The 26,734-nt window shown below is 41.3% G+C and overlaps 3 protein-coding genes across 7 annotated transcripts in view; 1 reads left to right on the top strand and 2 right to left on the bottom strand.

The window, feature by feature from the left end:
* The window catches only part of mtus1a (microtubule associated tumor suppressor 1a), a 30,174-nt gene extending 20,138 nt beyond the window's left edge, over positions 1–10,036 (top strand). For all 4 annotated transcript variants that reach the window (XM_058649446.1, XM_058649449.1, XM_058649448.1 and 1 more), the window contains 8 exons: positions 2,881–2,947; positions 6,208–6,419; positions 6,593–6,698; positions 6,930–7,003; positions 7,102–7,197; positions 7,903–8,019; positions 8,125–8,222; positions 8,842–10,036. In XM_058649446.1, coding sequence (XP_058505429.1) covers positions 2,881–2,947; positions 6,208–6,419; positions 6,593–6,698; positions 6,930–7,003; positions 7,102–7,197; positions 7,903–8,019; positions 8,125–8,222; positions 8,842–9,076 — 1,005 coding nt within the window. In that variant the 3' untranslated portion in view covers positions 9,077–10,036. The remainder of the gene's footprint in view (positions 1–2,880; positions 2,948–6,207; positions 6,420–6,592; positions 6,699–6,929; positions 7,004–7,101; positions 7,198–7,902; positions 8,020–8,124; positions 8,223–8,841) is intronic.
* Positions 10,037–10,464: 428 nt separating this feature from the next.
* Positions 10,465–14,986, bottom strand: pdgfrl (platelet-derived growth factor receptor-like). Its single transcript, XM_058649450.1, has 6 exons — positions 14,738–14,986; positions 13,881–14,154; positions 13,643–13,794; positions 12,387–12,680; positions 11,264–11,400; positions 10,465–10,809 (listed from the first exon to the last, which is right to left on the bottom strand). The coding sequence occupies exons 1-6, from the start codon at positions 14,790–14,792 to the stop codon at positions 10,627–10,629; spliced, it is 1,095 nt and encodes a 364-aa protein (XP_058505433.1). The 5' UTR covers positions 14,793–14,986; the 3' UTR covers positions 10,465–10,626.
* A 653-nt stretch (positions 14,987–15,639) lies between these two features.
* Positions 15,640–26,519, bottom strand: slc7a2 (solute carrier family 7 member 2). Of its 2 annotated transcripts, none has more exons than XM_058650315.1 (12): positions 26,143–26,519; positions 24,588–24,964; positions 24,342–24,497; positions 23,369–23,534; positions 23,001–23,137; positions 22,701–22,923; positions 21,353–21,489; positions 19,829–19,931; positions 19,017–19,225; positions 18,760–18,926; positions 18,541–18,649; positions 15,640–17,616 (listed from the first exon to the last, which is right to left on the bottom strand). In XM_058650315.1, exons 2-12 carry the CDS (start codon positions 24,955–24,957, stop codon positions 17,417–17,419), a joined length of 1,977 nt encoding a protein of 658 aa, XP_058506298.1. In that variant the 5' UTR covers positions 24,958–24,964; positions 26,143–26,519; the 3' UTR covers positions 15,640–17,416. The 2 variants fall into 2 exon arrangements, with proteins under 2 accessions (XP_058506298.1, XP_058506297.1); XM_058650314.1 differs by lacking the exon at positions 21,353–21,489 and adding an exon at positions 21,786–21,925 and having other exon boundaries at positions 26,143–26,512.
* Between the last annotated feature and the right edge of the window lie 215 nt (positions 26,520–26,734).

A 26,734-nucleotide genomic window follows, 5' to 3' on the forward strand; every position in this document is an offset into this window, starting at 1 on the left:
GGTTATGAACTGCAGCTAAACACAAAGTGAGGGTTTCTTATCTGTTTGGATAAAGGCGCACAATCTTTTCTCACCGAAACAATGCTGTGAAACATGTACAGTATAGAAATGCAGGTACAATTTTTTGATAACCAGAAAGACAGATTTACTGTCTAATAGTGTGCTACTGGCTTACTAATATTCACAACATCTCCAGAAAACTGCAACCTGATCTGAAGCAATTAGTCATTGATCTTAGTCTGCTATCAAGTGCTCTTCTCCACATTACACAATACTATAATATACACAGGGGAACAGCAAAAGCATGCACACAGAGGTCTATTGGTATGACAGCTGACTCGACATGATTTAATAGATGCCTATAATCAGTTTTGTTTAAGTCCGCTTAAGCAAGTGTGTTTAGTATTAGTACAAAATTTAACTGACGGAGAGAGCCAACGGGAGGTCCAGAAAATGGTTTTCTGCCATTTTAATGATCATTTGTGAAAGAAGAAGAATTTATTTCTACCTGTGGATGGAGAGCTGTTGCTCCGACAACTTGGCATGATCCAGAAGTGTCAAGTTGACTTTAATGTAACCAAAGATGATCCCAGCTTGAATATGCTACACGGTTCACCTTAAGTGACGGAGATCAATTTCGTTTATATACCATTGTGTATTTATTTTTGGACAGCTATTAACTTCTCCTGAATCATTCTGTTTAATGATTACCAGTTGAATATTAGTGAACAAGTGGTTTATTGTTCTCACCTATCATATATGTTGACTGTCAATCTTACTCGCACAGAAGAAGGAAATTCAATCCCTAACAGCAGTCTGTGTTGAAATGGAGAGATAGTTCAATGCCGGCTTCTAGCCCTGCATCAGATTGTATGGAGCAAAGGGGTGAGGGGACGATGTAGATAAGGTTGAGTGGAGGGGGATGGTGGTAATGAAATCTCTTCATGTATCCCCCTGGGAAGGTCACTGCACAGCACAAGTCCCACTCCATGAGTCTGCTGTCTGACAGGTCTGTGCAATTTATCTGTGTGCTCTCCTCTTCCACTGCTGCCTTAAAGTGACATTGCCTCACTGGAGAGGTGGCTGTTCTCATGCGCACTGAAGCTTGCCCCTCCAGTGCTTGTTTAGGTGAAATACGGTAATGCACTCTGCAGTCACTCAGCACAGCCAGAAAAACGGCTTCTCATTCCTGCCTCAGATGTTGTCAGAGCAGTCTGTGAGGAGGTGTGTGTGTGCGTGGAGGTGGTGCATCCACCTTGACCACTGCTTGTCCTGGAGTACTGAGTCTCTATAGCTGGAGAGGGAGGCTGTTTCACCCAAGCCTCAGTCAGATGCTGAATCATGGGCTGTTCTGGCAGCAGAGCATGCCTTAGTGCTCCCTGCGCTGCAGAGAGGGTAACTGGCTTCTACACTGTTATATTCTGCAGTGACTTGAGATGCACATCTGGTGACAAGTAGGACATGGTGTAATATATTTTCTTTTGTAAACTGAATAGTGTATGGTGTTTGACTTTTGTGTGGTTGTTTTGTTTTTTTGTTTAAAATTTGAATGTTGCATGCTATAGTGTATGATGTATGCTGAGTATGATATTGTAGGTGTGAATCAGTGTAGTTTGAAGAAAGGTGCTAGACCAGAATGAAACAATTTCTAGAAAGACTATGCATCAGTGTCAAGTCTAGCAAGAGCACTGCAGCCTCTTGTTTACTACAAAAATGAGACAGTAAAGAGATTTGGCGACCAGAATGTATGTGGTGTAACTGAAACAGGAATTTGAATGTCAAGTTTTCCTTTTAATTCGATTCTCCTTATCCCTCCTAACGTTTTCTTTGCTAGCTGCTGCTTTGCCTTCAGAGTATTTACACAATATGCTAGTTGGAAAACTGGAATTAAGTAATGAATATTTGTTTAGGGTGTTCCTCAAACTTCCAGTTCACACTGCTGTAATGTTGACTGATGATTGGGGTATGAAAAAAAACAAATATTTAAAGAAAAAAAAAAAAGAAAAATTATGTATGAATGAAATCTACAGATACTACCAATAATTAGGGAAGGTAAGGTTGTTGTTTTCTGATATGACATGTGTAAGATTCATAGGAAACATCTGACTGTAGGTTTGCTGGCTTGCTTTGGGCCATATCTTAAACCAGTCGCACAATTGTCATTCCATTGTATCTGTAATCCGCAGAAAAATGTTTTTTCTTACTCACTGGCAGTCTGCCAAGATGTAAGCACTCCTGGCTTTGAAAGAGAATAGGATATTGATCTTTTGCATGTTTTGCCTATACAACACGCACATGATTAATTAAGAGACTAATGACAACCGTTTTTAACCATGCACTGTGTGCCAGTGACCTATTGTCTGCCATTAGATTAACAAATCTGGATTTTGACACACCCTAGTAAAAAGAGTTCATTAGCTTTTAGTTTGATTAACTACATAATTTAATTATTTAAAGAGAAAAGGCTCGAGGGATCTCTTAGGTTTTCAGGGACATTAGGAATGTTTGACTGGTAAATGCAAAAGTTGTTTGTCTGGTCATTTTACTAAAAGTTACTAGACAAATTTTAGTAGACACTTTTTAAAGGTTCCTAGTTTTCAGTTTTTACTGATACTGTATATTGGGATTTTTTACACCTTCTGTGTGGCTTAAAACACCTGAGGGAGAGATTTTTTTTCCCTCCCCATCAATGAATACCAGGTGAGGGAATGACTATTGCAAGAGCAGTGTTGGTCTCACCAGTAGAACAGAGTGGACATGGAACACCGAAGATGTTCTTGGAGGCCTGTGGTGTAACACCACTTTATCAAAGTCTTTGGGGGTTTATGTCTTTTAATTTGTCCCCCATCTGTTTATGACATTTTACATTTTTTACTGCAGCGAGATGAAGCCACGCGACAATGCAGGGAGCTGTCCCAGGAGCTGGTCAGCCTTCGGGGAGATCTGGGTAAGTAAGGTCACCTTCGTCTCACTGGTTTTGTTTACAGTGGTTATCACCAAAGTACAAACTCCTGGCTGACGATTTGAGTCAAATGTTTCTTTCATGGTTTTGTCTTTGAGAATTATTCTGTTTGAACATTGTGGATTTCACTAATATAGACTAGTGTTTCCAAAACTTTGTTTATGGAGACCCACTTTTTTAAAGATGGCAGAAGTATTGTGATCAAAATCATGAGAAGAGTAGATTTGTGCATAGTGTAGAGACTTTTTTACAGTCTGAAAAAATCTAAAATAATTTTGAATTGTATACAAATATTTGGAAGAGATGATTGATAAATGAATTACAACTTAACTTTATGCATGTCATTTAAAGCATATACATGTACATATAAACTGAAAGGTTGGGAAAATGTTGCAAAAATATTTGAGGACCCAAAAAATTGTCTCATGACACATCTGTGGGTCACAAACCACAGGGAATCACTACTGTAGACAATTAGGGAAAGAAAGTTTATCTGTTGTAGCTGTTGGTCTTTTTGTCACTTATATCTGGCTTTGTGCTTGATGCATGTAATAGCTACTGTGGTCTAGTGCAGTTATTTTTCATTCATTGCTTTATTGGTAACTCTTATGATGATAATAATAATAATATTTATTTTATTGATTGAGTGTATCCCAAAACAATGGACAAAATGATTTAATAATGCAAAAAAATAAATCCTTGACAAAATATAGGAACAATAAAATCAAATAAAAAAACAGTCAAGAGAGGTAAAATTGGCAGCCAGCTAAGTAAAACTCTTGCAAGAAACCAGACACTATTTAATCCGATAAAATGTGAATAAGCTAGTGTGTTTTAAAGCGGAACTTAAAAGAAGACACTGACTCAGACAGCCGTATTTCCTCAGACAGGTCATTCCAGATCCTCACAGCCCTTGTAGCAAAGGCTCCGTCTTCCTTGGTTTTAAACCAGGTATGACAGGAAGGCTGGTGCCAGAGGATCTCAAAATGTGCAAGTGTATGAGGAATTCAAAGGTCTAAAATATAGTTAGGAGCCAGACCATGGAGATCTTTAAAATCAAATTGGGAGCAATGGAAGGAGGCTAAAAGCATAGATAAGCGTTTTCCACAATGAAAATGTTCAACTAATATTGAAATCATTAAATTTAAGAAATCTAGATTGATATTCTTGCTTTTCAGTTTGTTTTATTCAATACTAATTAACTAGTCATCCCTTTGAAAGATTCAGTGTCTGATTAAATAGAAATGTTGTCAACATTACATCATAAATGTTATAATTTCAATTTGCAGTGTCACTTTGCAGATGACTCTTGTTTGCTTTTCTTCCTTTTTTTCTTTTTCCTGTTAATTGCTTTGTGTTTGACAGAAAATGAGACATGAACGTGTGTGCGCGCGCGCGTGCACGCGTGTTTTTCTTAATCATTGCTGTGTGAGTGTTGTTGGCCTGTTCCCAAGGGGGTGGCAGGCTGATCTCTGACCCCACACAGGAGGGGCTCCCCCTGGTAGAATGCCACACCACCTGAGGCCTCACAAAGGCTTAGAGATGGTGACCCATGTTTTATGTGACGCCTAAGTGCTGTCACAGAGGCGCATGTACTCACAAAGGAACTTTCGTTTTTTTCTTAAGCACAGTAGTAATGTGACTCCTCCCCTCACGTACAGCCTCGGAACTTCCACATGACTGCTCTTACATGCTGAGCTGGGTTATATCTGCTTTTCAACACATTCTTCTCCTCAGGCAGGCTGCAAAAATAGTGTCCTCAGATGGACCTTTTGTATTTAACATTTTACTTACAAGTATCAGAATGTCCAGAGGCTTTCTTAGAAGTCTGTTGTTTGTTTCCTCCTCAGACGTATTCCTTCATTCATCTACCGCTCATTCAGCAATTAACTCAAGGCTTTGGCCACAGCCAAACATATGATTCAACAACAGTCCTTGGTTATCGTCTTCAAAAATAAAGTTACTCCCCAGGATCCTGTTTGAGCATCTGTATCATGAAATGTCTTCAAATCTCATCGCCCTGCTGACTCTGGGCCAAAGTGCAGCCAACTTTATATCAACTAGACGCTCCTTTTTTGTGGGTGGATTTGGACTAGAAAGGCTCATATGACCAGATTTCTGTTACACATGGTTGTGGAATGTTGAACTCAGTTTGTTGAGCTGTACATGCCAACGTATGATGGATAGTCCCTATGTTAGCTTGGCCTCTGTTCCTGGATCTGCTACTGTTATTCCACTCTGGGTAAGGTTAATCTTATTGTTGTTCACTCATACTGCAGCTCTGTATGTAACTGTGCAAAGGAAGACACAGAAGAGACCAAACATCAACAGGGATTGTCATTTTGACAAATTAGTAAGAATTTTAACTATTTTTCAAGCTGTGTTTCTAATTTTTTGTCAAGCATTTCTAATGCTGCATGTGGCCGTCATACACATGGGTCTGAACAATACCTTTTATTGTTTCCTGACTATTTGTGAGAGGGATGAATGAGAAAATTTACAGATCATTTAAGCTGCAGCATTCCAAAGCTGCATCTGTATTTGGTATAGAATGAACGCAATTGAACTTCAAAGTTTCAAGTTCTAAACAGTTGTGGTTTGCTGTCGAACCCTGCATTTGATATCAACTTTTTTCACGGAGAGTCACCTGTTAAACACATGAGTTTCTCGTCTCTCTGACTGTGGACCATCACTTTGTCTTCACGGCTGAGCTGAGGTCCAATGCCAGCTGCTGGGTGTATCTAGTGTTTGTGCAGAGCCATTTTAAGTGGAGGCATGTTATGGAGTTAGTCACCATCACATACTTCAGAGCAGATATAAACACTTAGGAAATGGTCAGACCAGTTCACAGAACAGAAAGCACAAAAAGATTTTAAAAGAAATTCTGATGGTTTTAAGAGATGTTAACTATGCTACCGCTTACAAAATATTGGGAAAGAATTGAAGGTTGTTAGTGCCGTCTTAATTTGTCTATAAATAGCTGTGTTGTAGTTGTGTTTAAGTGCAGGAGGCGCGTCACCTTGAAAAGTTTTCCATTACTTTTGGTAGTGCGTTGTCTCACACATACTCATAGACACTTGCTTCAAGAATGACTTTGCTTAACAGATGTTCTTCACTTGACAGATTCCCTACAGAGGTGGCTACTAATATACTTTTTTTAAATTCAAAATGCTGTTCTCCATGGCCGGTTACACTCACTTAACACCTTCTAAGATAAAATTATTTCTCTTTGTTTTTATTTCTAGTTTCCTACATCAATTCATCTGAGCGTTTGGAGAAAGAGAAGGAGCTGCGTGTTTCTCTGGAGGCTTCTCTGCAGAAACTACAGGAGCAGCACCAGAAGGATGTGTCTGAGCTGGAGCAGAGGTTGCAGGCCTTCTACCAGGCTGAGTGGGACAAGGTCCACCTCACCTACCAAGAGGAGGCAGACAAGTGCAACACTCTCATGCAACAGCAGGTGTGTATGCAGCAAGATATCACATATTCTACATTTATTCATTGCATTGCTATTTTCTATAAGGATCTGAACCTTACGTTTTGTTTACAGCATTTATCATTTAGTTTGAATTTCAACATAAATTCTTCCTGCAAAATATCTAAATGTGAAAGTATATCATCCTATTTCTAAAGATGGGGGAGCTCAGAGATAATCATGAAGCCTTGAAGCTGGAACTACAGAGCAGCCATGAAGAACAGCTGCAGTGTGTGAAACAGCAGTATGAAGAGTCACTGGAAGGTGAGTGAACAGCACAAACGGCAACTATTCAAAACACAGAACTTCCATCTCATGAAGCGCCTTTATGAGCTTATTAGAAATGGACTTGGCTAAGGTTGCTTCACTTATTCTGCCTTGGTTAACAAAAGTATGCACATTGTAAACATGTTTTATTGCATTGAAATATGAAGTTGTGATTAGCCTTTTACAGGTTTGCATTTTTTAATGTTTCAACATGTGTATATTTGTTAGAACTCACAAAAGTTCACCATCAGGAGCTGCAGTCTTTGGACAAAATGTTGAAAGACGCAGAATCTTCTCTATTGGTAAATACAATTTCCTTTTTGTGTAATGAATTGAAATATTCTTGTGATTTGATGACTTAATGTAGAACTTCACAAATTGACCCTGTGTGCAATCACAGGGACAGATTCAGGAGCTGACAGTAGAGAACAATGCCCTCATAGAGAAGCTAACGGCAGAGGAGAAGAGGAGGAAGGCGTTGGCTGACAAGAGTCAGGTACTCTTATCTGTGTGCTTATTTTAGCAGAGATCCACTTGGAAACATCTCATGACTCTGAGGGTGTTAAACCCCGAGGTGGGAAAACCATGACACCAGTGATAACCAAGCAGATGTAAATCAATAAAAGCAAAAATCAATATGTTTACTTGAAAGACTTCATTCTTAAGTGGTCCATAGTTTTCTATAATGCCAGTCAGCCATTAACCATTCTTTAACAGCCTCTTTGTTGAGGTTGTATCATTTAATTTTCCCAGAGTGCTTTTGTACAGTGAGGCTGCCACTGCTCATCAGTGTGAAGTGGCTGCCACATGTACTCAGCAGTCTGGCCTGAAACAGTGGAGTCATTAACTGCCTCACATTACTCTGCCACTCCGTGTCTGTTATTCATAGATAATTGATAAGCATTAGCAGCAGATCAGCAATATATATTGATCATGTATAGACTTTGATCAGTTCAACTGTCTTAATGCAGAACACATCATTTTCATGATAGTAATGAGTCATGTTATGACTCATTACTCAGTCATGTTATGACTCCCCTTGAGTCTCAAGCAGTAAAAATCTTGTGTGTGATGCATGGCGCCCTCTGTTGTGTGGTCCTGGATTTAGGGCAGCACGATATTTATGTGGCTAACGGTATAAATTATTTTGACAGTCATAATAGTTCCTGAACACGTTGACATCACTCATTTGCCCCTGCAGAAGGACTCCCACAGCTTGTACCTGGAGCAGGAGCTGGACAGCCTCAAAGTGGTGCTGGATATCAAAAACAAACAGCTCCACCAGCAGGAGAAAAAGCTGATGGAGATAGAAAAACTGGTGAGACCCAAGGAAGATCAACATTAATTCTGGGCATGAAGACAATCAAGGTTTTGGAATTAAAAAAAACAGCATGTCAATCATTCTGTTTTTTTTCTCTTCCAGATGGAGAAAAATGTTAAGTTGGATGAGAACCTTAAGAAGGTCCAGCAGGAGAATGAGGACCTCAAAGCTCGCATGGAACGACATGCTGCCGTGTCAAGGTAAGACTTCATCTCTGAGCTCCTGTGAAGTCATGGAAACTCATCTTCATGCATTTTATAGACTTGATAAACTGCTGGTAAAGTGAATGCTCCTGCATGACAGTCATTGATTTCCATAAAACAAATATTCATATTACATATTATATTATTATTCATATTATATGTATTCAGTTCCTGCTGCATTGAATACTCACTAAACCTGCAAAGGTGTATGAATTCATGCCAGAGAATAGTCCCCAACAAATGACAACAATGTTGTGATACAGTATATTGTTCACTTATTGTGCTTTGAACAAGGTAGCACTTTGAACACACGCTTTACACTGTACATTCCTGTGTCACATTTCTTAAAACCTACAATTTGTCGCTGTTATCCAAATCATTTCTAAATTAAACTTTTTTTTTTTTTTTTAAATAATTTAATTGTTAGCAAGAACCATTGGGTTTAGGGCGCAGTTTCATCCTTTAAGCTTTTTAAATAAAGACTTGTATGATGTCAGCTTTATTTGAAAAAGATAACCATGTGCAAATAGTTTGATAAACAATATGAACACACAGTTTGTTTGACATTTTAGCTGTCGGTCATTTCTGAGCTGTTTGTTGTGTTGACGCTCCACAGACAACTGTCCACAGAGCAGGCCATGCTGCAGGAGTCTCTTCAGAAAGAATCCAAGGTGAACAAGCGTTTGTCCATGGAGAACGAGGAGCTGCTGTGGAAGCTTCATAACGGAGACCTGAGTAGCCCCCGCAAGGTGTCGCCCACCTCCACCTCCACCTCCCCCTCCCACTCCTTCAACTTCCAGTCACCTCGCAGCTCCGGCCTCTTCTCCAGTCCTCCTCTCTCACCAAGATAACGATAGGCCCCTGCTTCCGGGAAGCAGAGCGTCACATTTGAGTTATCCCTCCAGAACATGGAGCCATGTTTGCTTCCTGTTTGCTTAGCCACACAGCAGTCTGACTTTGGCTCCTGCAGGATAAGTTGAACTCTGACAATTTCTGTACAGAAGCGAGAGACTTGAAAATTGTTGCACAGAAGCACTTATAAGCAAGGCCACCACGTTTGTTTGCCTTTCACATCTGAAACTTTGGGTGAGGGGAAAAAGAAAACTCAGGACTTCTATGAAATAAATCACTATTTTTGTCACTTTTGTTTGTTGGAGGAGGCTTTTTTTTTTCCCTGAAGCTCACATACAATATATGCTGTAAAGAAATGCATGCACATGTATACACCTGTGCAGATTCAGCACTGCAGTGAGAAAGGACTTCTGTGTGTCTCCACAGATCACAGCTGAGAAAGGTCTGATTTAGTACAGCTTTGAATGCAGAGGACTCTGTCCCTCCTCAGGGTGTGTTTTTATTTTAAATGTGTTGAATTCCTGCACCATTTCTCACAGCTAAGTGCCGTCATATTACCAACATCCCACTGCTACTCGGTCATTAAACCAGTTTTGCTCAAAAGGGAATTTTCATACTGAGTCAAGTTCAGAAATCTTTAATCTCAGTATTTGTTCATACCAACAGTTAAAATCCTCTTTGGCCTCAGGTTCATTCATTTGTGTGTTTGACTGATTGACAAAGGGACCAGTCCAAGTCTTTGTGCATGTGTTTGAGTCTATCATCTTTCACTGAACCCTCCTTTACATTGCAGCTTTAAATGTGGGGTCTTTGCAAAGATTTGACCAGAAGAAGCCTTGCTTTCACAGGTCAGATACACTGCATCTTGGAATTGTCTCAAAAAGAGTATTTTGTGTGGAACTGATAATATTGGTGTGTTGGCCCTGTTTGAAATATGCAATTAAAGTCTTGTATTAAAATATGTTAGTTACATATGAATTTATTCAGGTATAATGCTACAAAGGAACCAGATTTTTCTGGAACAATTACATGTTCTTTTTTCCCCTCTGATGTTAATATTCCCCATCAGTCCAGTCTTGTTACTGTTGTTCAAGTCAAAAAGCCTTGAACATTTTTTTTTTTAACCACACAACAGTTTAAGCCAAAATCACAACAACCAGCAACTATTCAGCAAAGTGGAAACTGCAGCAAGTGTTGCATTGGACCAAAATAAGTTCTGGGCCGGCCCATCACATTCCACATATGGAGCACATTAGGACACCGGCCTGGTGCACTGCTAAGCTTCAAACCAGGTTCTGACTTGTTTTTGTGCAAGTCTCACTGCTCCACTAAAAGTTAATTTTTAGCTTCAACCTTGTAATTGTAAAAGACAAAAAGAACTCTTCAGTCAAGAACATAACAAATCTTTATTCTTGTCAACGTTTGTCATCTAAAAAATACATCCATTTTAAGTACATGTGGATTTGATTTGCTCCCACTGGTCTGTGTGTTAGAGTTGCATATTAATATGTGAAAAGCTCTGGAATATACCACGGGGCCTGTTGTTGGACTACTGAATGTTGATTCTAACGACTGTTTCACCATTTGGGTTTTTGGCTTTACAGACGTAGGCTCCAAAGTCAATGGTCTCCATGTCCTCTACAGTCAGGACACTGTGGGTGAGCCGCGTGGTGTGACCCATTCCTCTGTTAACCAGCCGCCACGAAGTTTGGATGTGAACAGGACGGAGATCCTACACAGTAAAACAAAACATAGATACTGTTTTTTATGTTCCTACAGATGTGACTGGTCATTTATCACGTATCATCGTATTTATTTCTGAGACTTTGTGAGCGCTTCTTTGTGTTTTCAGTCATACTCCAAACTGATCTGAAATCTGTCTTGACAAGAAACAAATGACTTCCTGCATGCAGAGCAGCAGATATCGCGGGGTGACAACAACTAAACACCACTATCCTGAGAAATACAGAGTCGTGTGGCGCTGAAAGCCTTAATCAGCACTGTGAGAACAATGGTCTGAATGTATCAGACATTTGTTCATATGTAAGAGTTTTGCACTACAGTTTTAATATCAAGTAATAACTTGATGCTAATCTAAAAATAATAAAAAAGCTTAAAATCCTTTAATAACTAATAAACAAATCGCAGATTTAAGTGTGAATTTGACCTTGTTTTATTCCTCTTACCTGACCAGGATAAGACCACATGAAGCTCACGTCCACGTCCGGCTCTCCCAGCACGGTGCACGTGACATTCAGGTTGTCTCCTCCTCTCAACGACTCTGGAGACGAGTGCAGGCTCACAAACGGTGGACCACTGGGAACTAACAACACGAGAAAGGCTAAGAATGATTTTTGGAATATCTCTTTATATTCATGTTAATATCTGTTGGTGTAGTCAACAAGCTCAGGCTCACAAATGTAAGTCATTTTGAGTTGTCAAACATGATGCTGATGCCGTCAAACATGCGCTGACAACTTAATTTAACGCTCCACTTTGGAACTTCTTTTGCCCCCTCCCAGTTTTCGCCTCCCCTTGACCACCCTCTCTTGGTGTGTGAGAGACAGAACATTTATTCTGCAGTATTTCGGTAATTCATGTTGTATATCTTTCTTTTAATGAGTGTTTACTTGTTTAGACTGTGTCCAGGAAACTTAATTGGAGCTGCGTGGTGAAGGGAACAGCAGCAGCTGTGTTTGAACGTGCAGGCACATATTCAGGCAGGTGTTCGAGGAGTGGTTGATTGCGGTTCGCAGAGGACGTATTTTCAATATTGCATAATCGTGTTCGTGTGAAGCCAACATCGTGAATAAGGTACGATTGTGAAGTCCTAGTCAATGTTCTGGTTTATTTTTAGCAGTGGAATCCACTTCTAAAACTTCTTATAGGCAGTTTCGTCCATAGTGCCGTTGTATAAAGCTGTTTCCTTCCGCTGTGTGCTTTGTCTGCCTCGCCTGCTCAGTTTTCCTTCAGATATTCCTACATATTTAAATGTTACAAACTGCAGCTTTAAGCTAAAATATTCAAATTAAATGTTATAATGTTATATCATCCAGATCGTATGTTTTTTTCAACTCAAATGACAAGCCTCTGACTCTGAAATACAACCTTCTTCTAAGGAGCTGACGAGGCAAAGCCGGCACTTGATTCATGACTTTGTGAAAATGCTTCTCATGGCGGTTCTTCCCTTTTTGTGAGTAATTTCAGTGACGTGCTCTGTGGTCATGTTGAAATTGAATGAGCAGCCTGTCACGCCTTTTACTCTATTTCTAGCCATAATGATGTGTTGTGTGATTGCCGTGTCCGTACCCTCCACGTAGAGCAGCTGGTACTTTATGGAGATCTGAGGTGTGCTCTTGGCCACGGCCTTGCAGTAGAAGACTCCCTGCCGATCTTTAGTGGGGCTCTGGAAGACGAAGCCTTTCGTGGGGTCGTAGGTGACCAGGGTCTCATTGGTGAGGATCTCCTCAGCAGGAACTTCTCTGTGCAGGCTCACTTTGGCCTGTGGGTCAGTGACACGACACGGCAGCACAGCAGATCTGTCAGGCCGCAGGTACACGATCTCAAAGTGGATGGCAGAGGGGACGAAGAGGTTGTCCTTGTCTGGTGAGACAGAGGAAATACAACCAGTTGGTTCTCTTTCACTAGAATAGTGACTGTATTTATATACTGATAATTCAGGTTTTTGGCTTCTATTTATGTATCTTCAAAATGTTTCATTTTATAATAAAAATGGTCAAACATTATGGCAAACTTTCTTCAGAGCTGGAAACCCTTAAAGTTAGTTTACCAAACAGTAAAAAACAGTTTAAAACTAATAGCAGAATAGCTACTGCTGGTGCAGTGTCTGTACTGTGAGATATTTAAATCAACATCAGCTGTGAGTTCTACAAAACATGACATGAAACCTATGACTCATTTTAAAGCATAGCACAACCTTTCAGTTGATATGAGGGGTTTTAAAAAGACACCGATGCTGATCAACCAAGCCTGCATTTTTCTTTCATTCCAGTAACTAAAGATTGTGCAACTCCTTGATGTTTGTTGTTAACGTAAGCTAGAATGTATATTGTCACTATATGAACCTAATAGAGCTAAAGGAATAATACACTTGCATCTGTCAACACAGAACCTTTGCTTGTCTCCAATATTCACTCTGGTTTTGGTCTCTTCACAAATCTGCTCTCTAAGTATGTGTGCGTGCGGCTTGGTGTTGGGCAGGTATTGCATACTTGAGCTTTTTCAGAGGTTTGAGGTTTCAGTGACCCATTAAAATTCTATTGAAACTCTTATATGAAGTAAAAAAAACAAAAAAAACAAAGTTGCATGGTGTGACTTTTAAGAAGCTGAATAACTGAAGAACTGAGCTAATGTGTCACCATGATCAACACAGGCAGCAAAGGCCACTGTACAAACATGGTGGTACGATATAGAAAGGCTCATTCCACACTAACACTTCTCAATTTTCAGGACATAATAAACTAATGAAACCATCATTATAAATATGCTCTCCGATTTCTGATGATCGAACCCCACTAAATCTTGCACACTGGTCCTTTAATCACCTGTGAAATAGATGTATGAGTCATAGGAGCGTTCGTGGTCCTTCTCACAGTCGGTGCCATCACACACAATCACCCAGCAGCTGTAGGGCCCGGTGTCAGCCGCAGACGGTGACGTCAGGATCAGCTGACTGTACTTGTCACTCTGCTTGATGCTGGAGACGGAGGAGACGAAATGTAACACCTTCACATTCACATCAGCTAATGGTTAGATGTTAAGAAAACAACGGATGAGTATAACCTGAGGCGTGAGTCGTTGAAGGTGTCCAGGTAGGCCGGGTAGGACCATCCGATGCTGTTGCCTTTGCAGCGCAGCTCCATGTTCTTCCCAGGAGTCAGAGTTGTGCTCTGGCCCAGGCGAAGGAAGCGGCCCTTATCCAGCACCTGGGTCAGAAGGGACTGGCCTTTCCCGCCTACATCCTTGGGTTTGGGTTGTCGCAGCTTCACCCGTTTTCCCCCTGGCCTGATACGATTCTCTCCTGTGTCTTTTCTTCGCTTGACTTGCTGGCAGTCGCCTGAATTAATAATAATAATAATAATTGATCAGAACGTCTGTGACTGCACTTGTACAGGAAGTGTGAACTCCTTGTTATTGGTACAAAGTGTGAAGAATCCATACTTTGTTTGGACAGACTGTTTTTTTTTTTTTTTTTCTCAGTGGGCAAAGAAACCAAGAAGAGAAAGTGACATGTGTGTTGTTTTATTCCTCAGATCAGCACTAAGGCCAGTTAATTACAAACACCTGTCTGTTTCAAACAGGCCTCTTACAAACGCATACATCTTAATGCAAATCTTAAGCAAAGTGACCAGTTTACACACGTTGTATATAATTCAAATGTGACAGACTGATGGTATTTTTTCTGCCTGGGGACAAAGAAACTGCTGACAGTGTTTATCGTTGTCGTTTATGGCTAAGAATGACCTCACTGTGAATTCACCTCCCACTCCACAGCCTGGTCCCCCTCCACCCCCACCCAGACAGTATTTAAACAAGCCTCTCATACTTCCAGGTTGCACACCATGTCCTCATGGTGAAATCCGCAGCAACTTCGCTTCACTCAGAAATCTACTCGGCACAGATGTGGAGACTTTACTCACCGCCATGGAGCTCGAACCAAAGCAGTGCCAGGCAAAGCACAACCCAGAACTTCATGGTATGTGTCGATGTGAAGATTAATGCAGGGGCTGCTCCGAAGGGTCAGAGAGGTGAGAGCTCCGGAGGAGAGAGGGTCAGGCTCGGAGCTTCGCTGGAACTCTGCAGGCTCCAGCTGCTCTGTTTAGATTTGCAGCTCCATCCTCGTCACAGACGCAGAGGAAAAAAGAAAAGAACTATTTAAGAGCCACTCTGTTCTTGCTCTCTCTCTCTCTCTCTCTCTCTTTCTCTCTCTCTCTCTGTCCTCAGATACCAAGAGAGGAGATGCATAATCTAGAGCCCTCTGCTGGAATAAATGTGAAGCATACTGTGCTTTAAAGGGCCATTCCACTAAGCCCACAGCTGAACTGTGGGGGTTTCACATGTGCTGCACATCTGGCATCCTGGTTTGTGATGTAACAGCAGGTGTTTGCATCCAAATACTCCTTGAAAGCACATGACATCATGTAAAATGATTGCAAGATGGTCAATTTTCTTTATTTTTTCTTTATACAGTATAGGGAATTAAGAGTCTTGTGGTTATAAAACATAGCATTGTATCTCAATTAAGAATATTCTTCTTTTGTTTTACTGCAGTGCTAATTCTATTCATATTTTGATATATATTATTTTATTCTATTTTGTTCCCATAGTGTACCTCTGACCCTTTTGATACAGTAAACTCCCCTAGCGTGGGCTCAACCAAGTTAAATCTAGTCTAATAATTGGCCACATGGTGGCAGCACTGTCTTGAAAAATAATCATCAGCTCTTCATCGACAGTTTTTCTACTAACGTTCAGTCTAGCATAAACAAAACATGTGTATGATAAAAAAGGAAACATGTCAGTCTCTCTTTGAAAATAAATGTATTGTATTTGTCTTTTTATTGCAGTTGGAAACAAGTGACACTTTTATGAGTTTAATTCTGCAACTTCACGGGAAGTTGAACCTTTAGTCTGGTACATGTAGAGCACCCACCTCACTCCTCACTGCTGACTTCATCATTTAGACTCCTGCACTGCACACACACACACACACACATTTATGTATCCTTATAATTTTAATCATAACCGTCACCAGAAATGAGGTTCTGCCTCATTAGGAGGAGGTTTTGGTCTCCATGAGGACTAGCGGTCCTGACAAGGTCAGAGTTTATGCCAGAAAAGGTCATAAAAAGATACACACACACACACACACATACACACCAATCAGCGCGTCATATCAGCTGCAGTGTCTGATCTCTCCAAAAATGTGTCTCCACTTCAAATGGAGTAAAACCTTATCAGTCAGGTTCTTCTGTAAACCAGAGCTGAGTCTTTCTCTTCATAGTACCAGAAAAACATGGATGGATTTTTTCAAACTGGTTAAGAGGCAACGCAGACGGTGGTCATAGAGGAGAAAGAGAAAAAAACAAGCATTTTTCTTTTCTCCATTAATACTTCAATTTGAAACAGGTTGTTTTGCATCGTGTTAGGTGGTAAACAAACAGATATAATAACAGCTCTCATAATGATATCAACAGCCAGTCTGTCACTGTTTCCAAACAGCCTGAACGTATGACACACATGAAAATACAGCGTGATATAGAAAGAAACTACAAATACTGTCTGAGCAGAGTTCTGACTCTGTAACAGATGCTACCAGTTCATAGATGTAACACGTGTAAAAAAACAAACAGCCAAGCTGAATAAAACCAGCACTTAATACTTAATAACTACAGTAAATATTGTTGTGATTTGTTAGATTATACAGTATCTACTGAAGCCTGAATATCGCTACACTTTCAGGTCACTGACAGTCGAATGCCTACAAGAATATTTGACATATTGTACACTGGTCTAAATATGTCAGTGTTTTTAGAATCATGTTATATTATATATCTCAATTTCACATTAATGCATGTATCATAGACCGACTCTGAATGTGTGAACATCGCTGCCATCTTAGGAACATCACTTATTTCAAACACAATCTTATGGAATTAGTAGCCTACTGCTCGTATACAATATAAAAACAATTAATCAGAACGAGTTAAATGTCAACGTTAGTGTGTTTTATTCGGAAGTTTCCATGTCTGCGTGTATTGGTTTACACGGTGGACCTGCCCAAACCAAGATGGCAGAAACGCTGACGTATTTATGTCTATAATAATTCCACCTCTTACACTCATGTAAGAGAACAAGTGCTTTTTTTTTTTTTTATATGCCACAAACCAACATTACTAATAATACAAACACATTAACTGATGTATCAAAGTCTAATGATGTTCTGGACACACAGAGAAAGACATAAAAACATATGATTCAAAAAAACAAAACAAAACAAAACTGGAGTTCATACTGAAACAGGAATTCCTTGCTTCAGTGTTCGAGGAAGTGAGCCTCACTCTCCAGTGTTACCGTTCTGTTCACTTCTGCCTCAATGCTGTCCATGAAGTACAATGAGACGTAACAGGACCAATCACGGTGACGGAGCATCTCTCCATCATACAGAATACTGACTTTGCCTCTTGCTGGCTGAATGTGCTTGTGACTGAAGCACATGCGGTGAAACAGTGGATTGAAGTGCATGGAGGCAGAGCTGCAGTGTGCTTTTAAATGCAGAGTCTGTTGCCTCACAGAGTCTGTAGCTGAGCCGGTAAACTCTAACACCGGCTCGTCTTCTCTGGGATGATGAATTGCTCCTGGTCTTTTCCTTCTGTGCCCACACCGACCTGCTTCTCCTTGCTGCTGTTGCTCTTTTCCTGGGTGGTGTTGCTGCTGCTGCTGGTGTTTTGGGGATTCTGGAGTAGGCGCTGGCGCTCAACACTGTGCCATATGCCATAGCCAAAGTAGATCAGGAAGCCTGAGAAGGGGAAGTGATGGGAAAGATGCTGACAAACACACAGGCTGCACATTCAGGGAAATGTTAACCTTCTAGTCTGTGAAGATTCTCATTTATCCAGGTCATGTGATTCTCAGAACAAGGGCCTGTCTGCATGGACTATGCATGTTCTCCCCGTGTGTGTGGGTTTTCTCCAGTTTCTCCAGTTTCCAATCATCCAATGTTGATATTTAGCTCTTGTGTGGGTGATCATGGGTAAAAAAATAAGTATCCAATGCGTCCATTAATGGGATCACTGACTTTTACATTATCTGACCTGGTCTGGCTCTCGACCTGGAGACAGTTTTTAATGTTGTCCCCCTCTGTAACTGAGTTTAACACCTCTGCAATACAGTATCTACACTCCTGGGGATTTGCTTTTTAATTTAGTTGGTGTGATTAGAAAATAAATATCAGTCTCAAATGTTTGGATTCACCAACCATACCAGTATCTCCTCATTTATTACTTGCTCATATTGTTTATGTTTTCATTTTTCTTAACATTTTTAAACGTTCCTTATATCTTCTCTATGAGCCCTTGATTTGTCTAGGAGAACCAGTTCTGCAGTTCTGCAGTTGTATTTGTTTGACATCATTATGATGTTAAACATATTTGTGTTATTGTTAATAAAAGGTTTGTGAATGTGGTTCTACAATGTGGACTGGAGTGGAACAGCTTGTCACGATTGTGGTTTCATTTTCACGTCATGATGTTAATGTTCCTATTGTAACCTGGTCTTTCACCATGGTGGACATACAGACAACAGTGGTCTTCAGGTCCCTGGTGGTTTCTGGTCCCTGGTGGTTTAATTCCCTAATATGTTGCAGCGGAAAAGCTTTGTATGTTTGAAATATAAACATGACAGGAATCATAATTGTTTGGACCTGTAATGAAAAGACACTCACCCACAGCCATCCACACAGAGAAACGTATCCAGGTATCTCCACTCAGCTGAACCATGAGGTAAATATTCACAAATATACTCAGAATGGGCAGAAATGGCAGAAGAGGCACCTGTGATGACAACAAGTAAACAAGAGTACTTGTTGAGAAGCTGAATCAACGCCATTCCTTGCTGCAGGATTGGGTGTAAACAGGAGAAGACATATTGAGTGTGTACACACCATGAAGGAGACCTTCTTGTTAGTCTGAGGCTGCCTGCACACCATGAAGGTGCAGCCGCTGAAGATGAGGAGACACACGCACAACAACGCCAGGATCCACACTTCCATACCAAGGATGGAGCTGATGTGGTATGTGGTGAGGTAGCTGATCACGCACACGACCAGCACTGCGACAGGTTATCAAATATTTAGCAGGCTGCACTCTTTCAATACGTTATTAACATAAATGCATGAAATAAGCCAATAAGCTTGTCTACCAAGGACACTGATGGACATGTTGACCACACTGGAGGAATGCTCTGAAGGTGAGACAGGAGGGTGAAGGACAGTCTGCAGGGTGGAGCTGCCGCTCTTCAGCATGTGGAGGTGGGACTCTGACTCTGTCAGCTCTGACTCGCCCTCTTCAGAGGACAGGTAATCCCTCTCTCCGGTACCTGCACGCGGCACCAGAGCGTCTGGCTGATACCTGCAGGAGAGACGCAGCGAAGGTTAAAGGTGGGTAAGTAGCTGCTGTTTCTTTAAATGCTGCATCCCAAACATCCCACAAGTCAAGATTTCCTACATATCTATAAGATTATGAGATGTACAACTGAAATGTTACACAACTGCATTCCATTACTTGTTAGAGTTAACACTTTTACACACATTTCTGTGAGAAAAGAGGCTGTTTTCTAACTGTTGTCTAATCACTGCTCTGCTTCCAGGGTTTAGTTGTTGTTTTTGTTGTTGTGTTTGTTGTGTTTGCCATAAATAGTTTTGGGCAGATTTTAAACTTTTCAAAACAAGTGAGGCCTGAAAATCTAGTTCAAACCAGAAAATGAACACTGTGCCAGTGTCTGCCTTGGCTGTGGTGATGAGTTAAGCAAGTACACGCACCTTAGTAAACATGTTCATACAATGTGAGCATTCAGAGCTCTTACATCACCAGTATGATGCCACGACCTGATGTGTACATTTCATAAACCGAGAATCATACCTGTGGGCTCATAGAGAGGCAGCCAGGAAAGCTGTTTCCAAATACTGCACAGATTTATGTCTTTACATAGTGACTTTTAATAAATGTACCCACCTGAGAATGAGAACACACGCAGCAACCAGCGAGTAGGCCAGCAGAGTTCCAATGGACATCATGTCAACAAGGGCTTTGAGGTCAAACAGGAAAGCCATGATGGCTACAGCAAGCAAAAAAAATAAGGAAACTGGTAAAATATCAGCATTGACGATTACAAGAGCAATCATATTACATTCCAAAACAATTACACACACATCCATAAGTGCAACAATAATATTCTTACAATTACAAATGGAGACATTAACACGATCAGGAGCAGATTAAACGTCATGCAGTAATGTTCTCACAAGGAAGGACAGGCAAGAGCCGACAGCTGTGATCATCTCCATAGCATGTGTCGTTTGATGTGAGATACACTGTGGTGCTGACGCTCTTGTATCTCAGCACCTGACTCCAGTGTGGAGCTGATCTCAGCGGTGCAGCTCAGACTAAGAGCAGTGGTATGTCCGCTGCTCCTCACAATAACATGAATTAACAACAACAATAACAGAGAAAGATTGCCTGGACAGTAATGCCAGGTGTTCAGCACATGTGATACAGCCACTACAGCAGGTCATGAACCCCCCGCTGAGTACAGTGAGTACTGCGCACCTGGGTCCTACTGAGCAGGTAAGCTTTATGGGCACGTATGTTTGTACAAGTGTATGATTGCTTTTGAGATAAGCTTTGGGCCTGGGCCTTGCTTCACAGAGGCCGCCATCTTGTGCCAACAAGTTCCCACAACAGCTCAAATGGGCAAACCAGCTGCATGTTGCTTTTCCTGCTGTGAAGCAACTCTACTACACAAATGAGAGAAAACAGCTCCACCCTCTAAACCAGATGCCAGAGGGAAAGTTGAAGAGTTGGGAGAATTCAAAGAATTCAAAGGGAAATAAGTCCCTTCTGGTATGTGAGGGCCACTGTAGTTGCCTGGCATGCTTTCCTGCATTTGATGTCACTAATTCTTTAACACCTTTAAAGTATCAACTTCAAAATACCTTGCAATCAAAATGAATGTAATAGAACTCCAGTCGCTAACATCACACAACCACGCTGTTCTAATCCATAGATTTATATACTAGGTACACGGTGAAGGCTCTTGTGCTCCGAGATACAAAGTGAAGGTTTGACAGTAATCAAGTCAATCACAAGCACAACTGTCAGCAACTCAAATCTATTATGCTACCATTAGCTCCTGGTTGTTTACTGAGGCGAGTATAGCTCACCAACCACACAGTGCATATGGTGATGTACTTTCCAGTTGTTAACTTTTTCTTGAACTAAAATAACATTCTTGGACGTTTCTTGGAGGTTGTCGCACCACGATGAGCTCAATGAGGTTTATTTGAAATGTTGATTTATTTGATTTAAAATGAATAATGAGTGTAATGTTTTGCGGCATGCTTTGAGAAACACCATCACTGAGATTTACATGCAGCCATCACCACCTGACGACATGTGCAAAGATACAAATTAAAAACCCAGAGCAAGGCCACGCACCACAACCCCAACGACAGACGGGACCTTGTCACGGCAGCTTACCCGCAGTGGTACCTGCTGCCATGGTGGCAGCCACAGGCGACTGGCGCTTACTCACTTGGGACATAAATTTGAACAGAATACCATCTCGTGCCATGGCAAAGAGAATGCGTGGCAGAGGGAACATGGAGCCCAACAGGCTACAGGGAGAAGAGGGTTCATGGTTAAGTTGAGAGCATTCTGGGATATAAAACATGACCTGTATGACTGTGAAAGACCAACGCGTCAGTGACTGGAAAAACTCCAACAAAGTGGTTCAATTAAGGCAGAACATTTGATAATGATTTTGTTTGTTGGTTTTTTCCAGAAAATATTTAACAGGCAGAGAAAAAAGCAAATGATTTATGTGCAAACTTGACTGCGTCTTTCACAGTTTATCGGTGGGGAAAAAAAATAAGCATTAGTGATCTCACTTGGACGCTCCCCTGGCTCTCACCTGCTACTACACCGGAGCTCATAGTGGCAATAAGTGGGGTCTTCGTCTTAGGATTGATTCGGGCTAAGGCTTTGAAAAGCACCCCATCCTCTGCCATAGCATAGATTACACGAGGCATAGGGAAAATGGAGCCCAGCAGGCTGCGTGAAACAGCAGAGACATGCAAGGCCAACACATTAGTCCAGAGTCACAGAGAGAGAGAGTCACATATCTTTAAAGCTTCAGAGCATGATTACATTCATTCAATCACAGTGTCTTTCTTTCCTGTGGTATCATCATTCCCTTACATCCATTCAAAACTGTATATGTGCCACTTAATCTAGTGTTTATGTCTAAAAGTAGGTTTCCAGGACGTTTTTCTCAGGATTCTGACAAAAGACGATGTTTTTGCACAACACTTTGCAGCAACATCAACTGCAGAAATGGATTATCTGAAATCGAACTGATTTGATGTGTTGTGAAATTTGATAATACGCATGAGGGAAGATCATGGGATGAGTTAGTCAACGACATCCAGCAGAATTTGTTGACTGAAATCTGAGCCCGCGCTGAAACCCTCAGGAAAGAAAGACTAAGATTAAGATACACCAGACACAAACTTACCCACTGTGTTTATGATATTTGAATTATAAATAATGCATTAAAAAGACATGCCGGTATGTCCAAAGAGAGCGAACGAAGCACTGCACACGCTACACCTCATTAAGCAACAGGAATCAATCCAGTTACAAGACAATGACAGAAATATGGTCACATTTTTGACCAGATCTCATTGCCATTTTCACACATCGCTTGTATGAATTAAAGTAACAATCTGCTGACTGTAATACGGTAAATCTAACATGAATATGAGTTAATCTGTCGTGAATACTGATGTGCTGTCTCAACGTAAACATATCTTGTTAGAACACTTACCTGGTAGAAAGGGCACAGAGTGAACCCACAGCCACTACGTATTTGGCGGGGGACCATCCCACATATTCAAAGGCCATGGGCAGAGGGCTCTTCTCATCCAGCAGGTAATAGGGCATCATGAGGGTGAGTGCGGCAGACACACCAAAGTACGCCAGGAAACACACGGTCAGTGACACGACGATGCCAATGGGAATGGCCCTCTGCGGGTTTTTAACCTCCTCACCTGTCACACGGACACGCAGAAACATTTACATTAAGCTCATGAGGGATAAATAAAACCACCCTCACTCTAAGACTCACCTGTTGTCGCAATGCAGTCAAAACCAACAAAAGCATAGAAGCAGGTGGCGGCTCCAGCTAAAGTGCCACTGAAGCCATAGGGCATGAATCCACCGACGCCATAATCGCTGCTCACGTTTGCTGTGACTGACAAGTTCCTGAAACATGTGCACTGGTATTTAAAAACAACACGGGGATGAAGAATGTGGATGATTAAAACAATGCTAAGCTCAGCTAAGCTTCCACTTCCACTACCACGTCACTGTAGAACATGGTGGATTTAAATCAATTCAGAATTGCATTAATATACCTGCTTCTTATCAGTTACACACATATATTATATATCTATATACCTGAGTGTGTTGTTATAAGTAGATGAAATGAATTACCTTGTAACGATGGTGACATTTATGAGAGATTCTTCAGTTATCTTCCAGTTGTACGTGTCTCCTTTGACAAAGCCAGAGATGATGACAAACAAGAGCACGAGCACATTGACTGAGGTGAAGACTTTATTGACCCAGGCTGATTCCTTCACCCCAAACGACAGGAGCCCTGGACAAGCACAAAGACAACGGTCATGCTGAGGATGAGCAGTAGTGCTGTACACGAGACTGGTCTCAAGACTGGACTCAAGACCACTGACCCGTCTTTACTCTTAGACTGATTTATTTATAACTGGATGGGAAACATCCATGTTTAAATGAAACCAACAACATTATTAGTTTTCAGTGCAAACATTAAATGGAGGAACATTAGGTTCATGGAAACAAGAGAGGGTTTCATCATAACATTCTGACCATTAGATGAAAAAGTCTATTAAAAATCATTGTAATAAAATAACTATCAATGCAATGTTACGGTTATTATGAGTCATTTGATGTAAATCATTAGAAAATATGCTTTGTGGAAGTGAATTTAAGGTCTTCCATAAATCCTTGTCTTCTTGGGTCACAATTATCTAGTTAGATAATGTGTGTGGTCACAAATCTGACCATGAGTAATGAAAATGATGCACTCTGGGTCATTAACAGCTAACCCTAAATGACATGAACTTGCCATTCCCACTTGTGACTGTGGGAAAGAGGGTGCTGCTATGACCATAAAAATGATTAAGGGATTTTTATTTTTATTAAAGGATGGGGGTGAATGTGTTCTCCCAGTGGACTGACAAATCTGTAGCCTCCAGGGAGCATGTGCCCCGCTCCATAAACCTCATACTCAACCATCTTTTTTTGCTTTGAGCTTATCAAAGTCGGCTTTTTAAAAATAAAATGCACTCACTCTAATTCCCATTCTTTCCCTTAAGGTTTTTTTTCTCATGTCAGGCTAAGTTGTATTATTCATTATTTGCTGCCTTACCAGAGAGAAGCAGAATCAGACAGACGGCAAAGAAGTCAGGGTACTGAGCCAGACCAGGGGAGTTCATGCTGAAGTAGGTTTTACAGAAGGTCTCTATGTGTCCTCCTATCATTTCATCAAATGTGCCACTCCAGGCTCTGGCAACTGAGGAGGTGCCTGTGAGGAAAATGAACAACAGTCTCCATGAAGACACATTTCCATCATCTGGAAAATAAGGTGTGAATCGGCCACTTTTCAGAAACTCACCAATCACATAGGACAGAATCAGATTCCACCCAGTGATGAAGGCCCAGATCTCGCCCACAGTTACATAACTGTAAAGGTAAGCAGAGCCTGTTTTGGGGACACGGGCCCCAAACTCAGCGTAACACAAACCCGCCATGACAGAGGCCAGGGCAGCAATTAGAAAAGAGATGACAATGCTGGGGCCAGAATTTCCCTTTGCAACCTCACCGGCCAGCACATAAACGCCGGCGCCCAGGGTGCTGCCCACTCCCAGAGCGATGAGGTCGACGGTTCCCAGGCAGCGGCAGAGCTTAGAGTCCTCCAGGCTGTTCAGGTCGACCACTTTCCTGCGCACCAGGGAGCGGCCAAATGACAGAACTTGCTCCAGCATGTTGACTCTGAAGAGGGAGAGCCCAAAGAACTGAAAATACTTGCGGTGCAGTTCACCTGCTCATTTTAGTCTACAAACTGGTTTACCCACACATGCTGTTTCTTGCATTCCACAATTAAGTGGTGAATTTGGCTTGGTGTGTGTGTTTGTGTAGGTGCAAAGACTGCTTTACTGTCATCAATATTTGCACGTTTTCTAGCATTCACTAGAAGGTGCAAGGTCAGTAAAAATCAAAGCTGTGTGAGTGTCGTGTGTTCGCCCCAATGTATAATTTCAGCAGCTTTTGCAGATTGTTCAGAAAAGTCAGTTGCACAATGTGTTAAGATGAAACAGAGGTGGGGTTAGAACTGTTGACAGACATGTTAAACCTACACATTATGACATTTAGGAATGCCACACTGCAGCGTGGTGAAGTTCACAGTGTAAGAATTGTATTTGAATCTATTGTTTGGTGTTACGGTGCAATTCTAAGTAATCAAAGGCCTGCATTCATAAGCGGACCATGAATGCACCGACACGGCACAATAAAGACATTCCAGTAGCTTTCTCTCCTAATTACATATTCAAAAAAGGATTCATAAAGGGAAACAAATGCAGTTTTGATTGTCTTGATTATAAAATGTTCCTTCTTCTGGAGACTGAGGGGCCAGCATGAATTGCATGATTATAATGTCATTATATGATAAAATGTGTCTGTCGTAATAGTTTCTAGCTTGATTTTGAAGCCAAGGCTCCATCTTTGAACTGAAACTTTGATTTTCTTTATCCCAAATTTGCACTGACAACCGTCCAAATCTGCACTGATCTCCATTTAAGTGTGAATTTTTCGACCCAAGGGAAATGACAGCTCATTAACATGACAATGTGGACTGAATTACAGCATCTGACAGCAACACAGCGTATTAAAAACTGGATCTCTCATAGACCTGGATAAAATTCAAATGAAAATCACGTTTTGGAAAAAGCTACATTTATACAAATTGCTAAAGTCATTCAGTTTGTCAGGTATGATCATGTCAGACAGTCATGTACAGTACCCTGAATATTCTACACTGTACAGTCATAGCAACAGAAAGCACTCTGCATCTACTGCAAATGCCTCACTGTTAAATTAATTATTCTGAAAGTATATGTAGATTAATTGTAGCAAAGGTATTTTCTGTTTCATTGGAGACATGCACCTACCTGTTAGACTGGCTCTGTGTGGATATGACACTGAAACAAGAAAGCTGTCAGAAGAGCTTCTCTTCCTGCTTTCTCCTGCAGGGAGTCCTTCAGAAGATCAGCTGCACATGTAGCGCAGGTAAAAGTCAAATTACATGCACTGATCCCATGAACTGCAGCAGTAAAACTCCACTTGTCCGGTCAACTCTAATTCACTATGCTGGCATGCACAAGCACAGTGTGCAGAGCAGTATTTTTACTCCTCCCCTCTATGTCCCCACTGTTCCTTCATAGGAGCTCCAGTCCCGCCTCAGCCAGGGGAGTGACGTGCCCCAGGGAGGGACACAAGGGGGCAATAGGGTGGTGGTGGTGGTAGTAGTAGTGGTGGGGTGATGAGGGAGTATTTCACCTCCATGCTTGTGGCTTTGGTGCAGTTTTACCCCGTGGAGACAACAGTGCACCATGAGCTCTTGCTGTGGTATTACACAACAGAACAGAGAGGAGGAAAGGCAGAAACTGGAACTTCTAATGTTCACTCAGGTCAAATAGATCCCAGCTGCCCAGATGCTTACTGCACACTGATAAATGGTTAGGCAACTGGCGTAGACAAACA

The sequence above is a fragment of the Solea solea genome, chromosome 14, assembly GCF_958295425.1.
Source record: "Solea solea chromosome 14, fSolSol10.1, whole genome shotgun sequence".
In the NCBI taxonomy this organism is placed as follows: Eukaryota; Metazoa; Chordata; class Actinopteri; order Pleuronectiformes; family Soleidae; genus Solea; species Solea solea.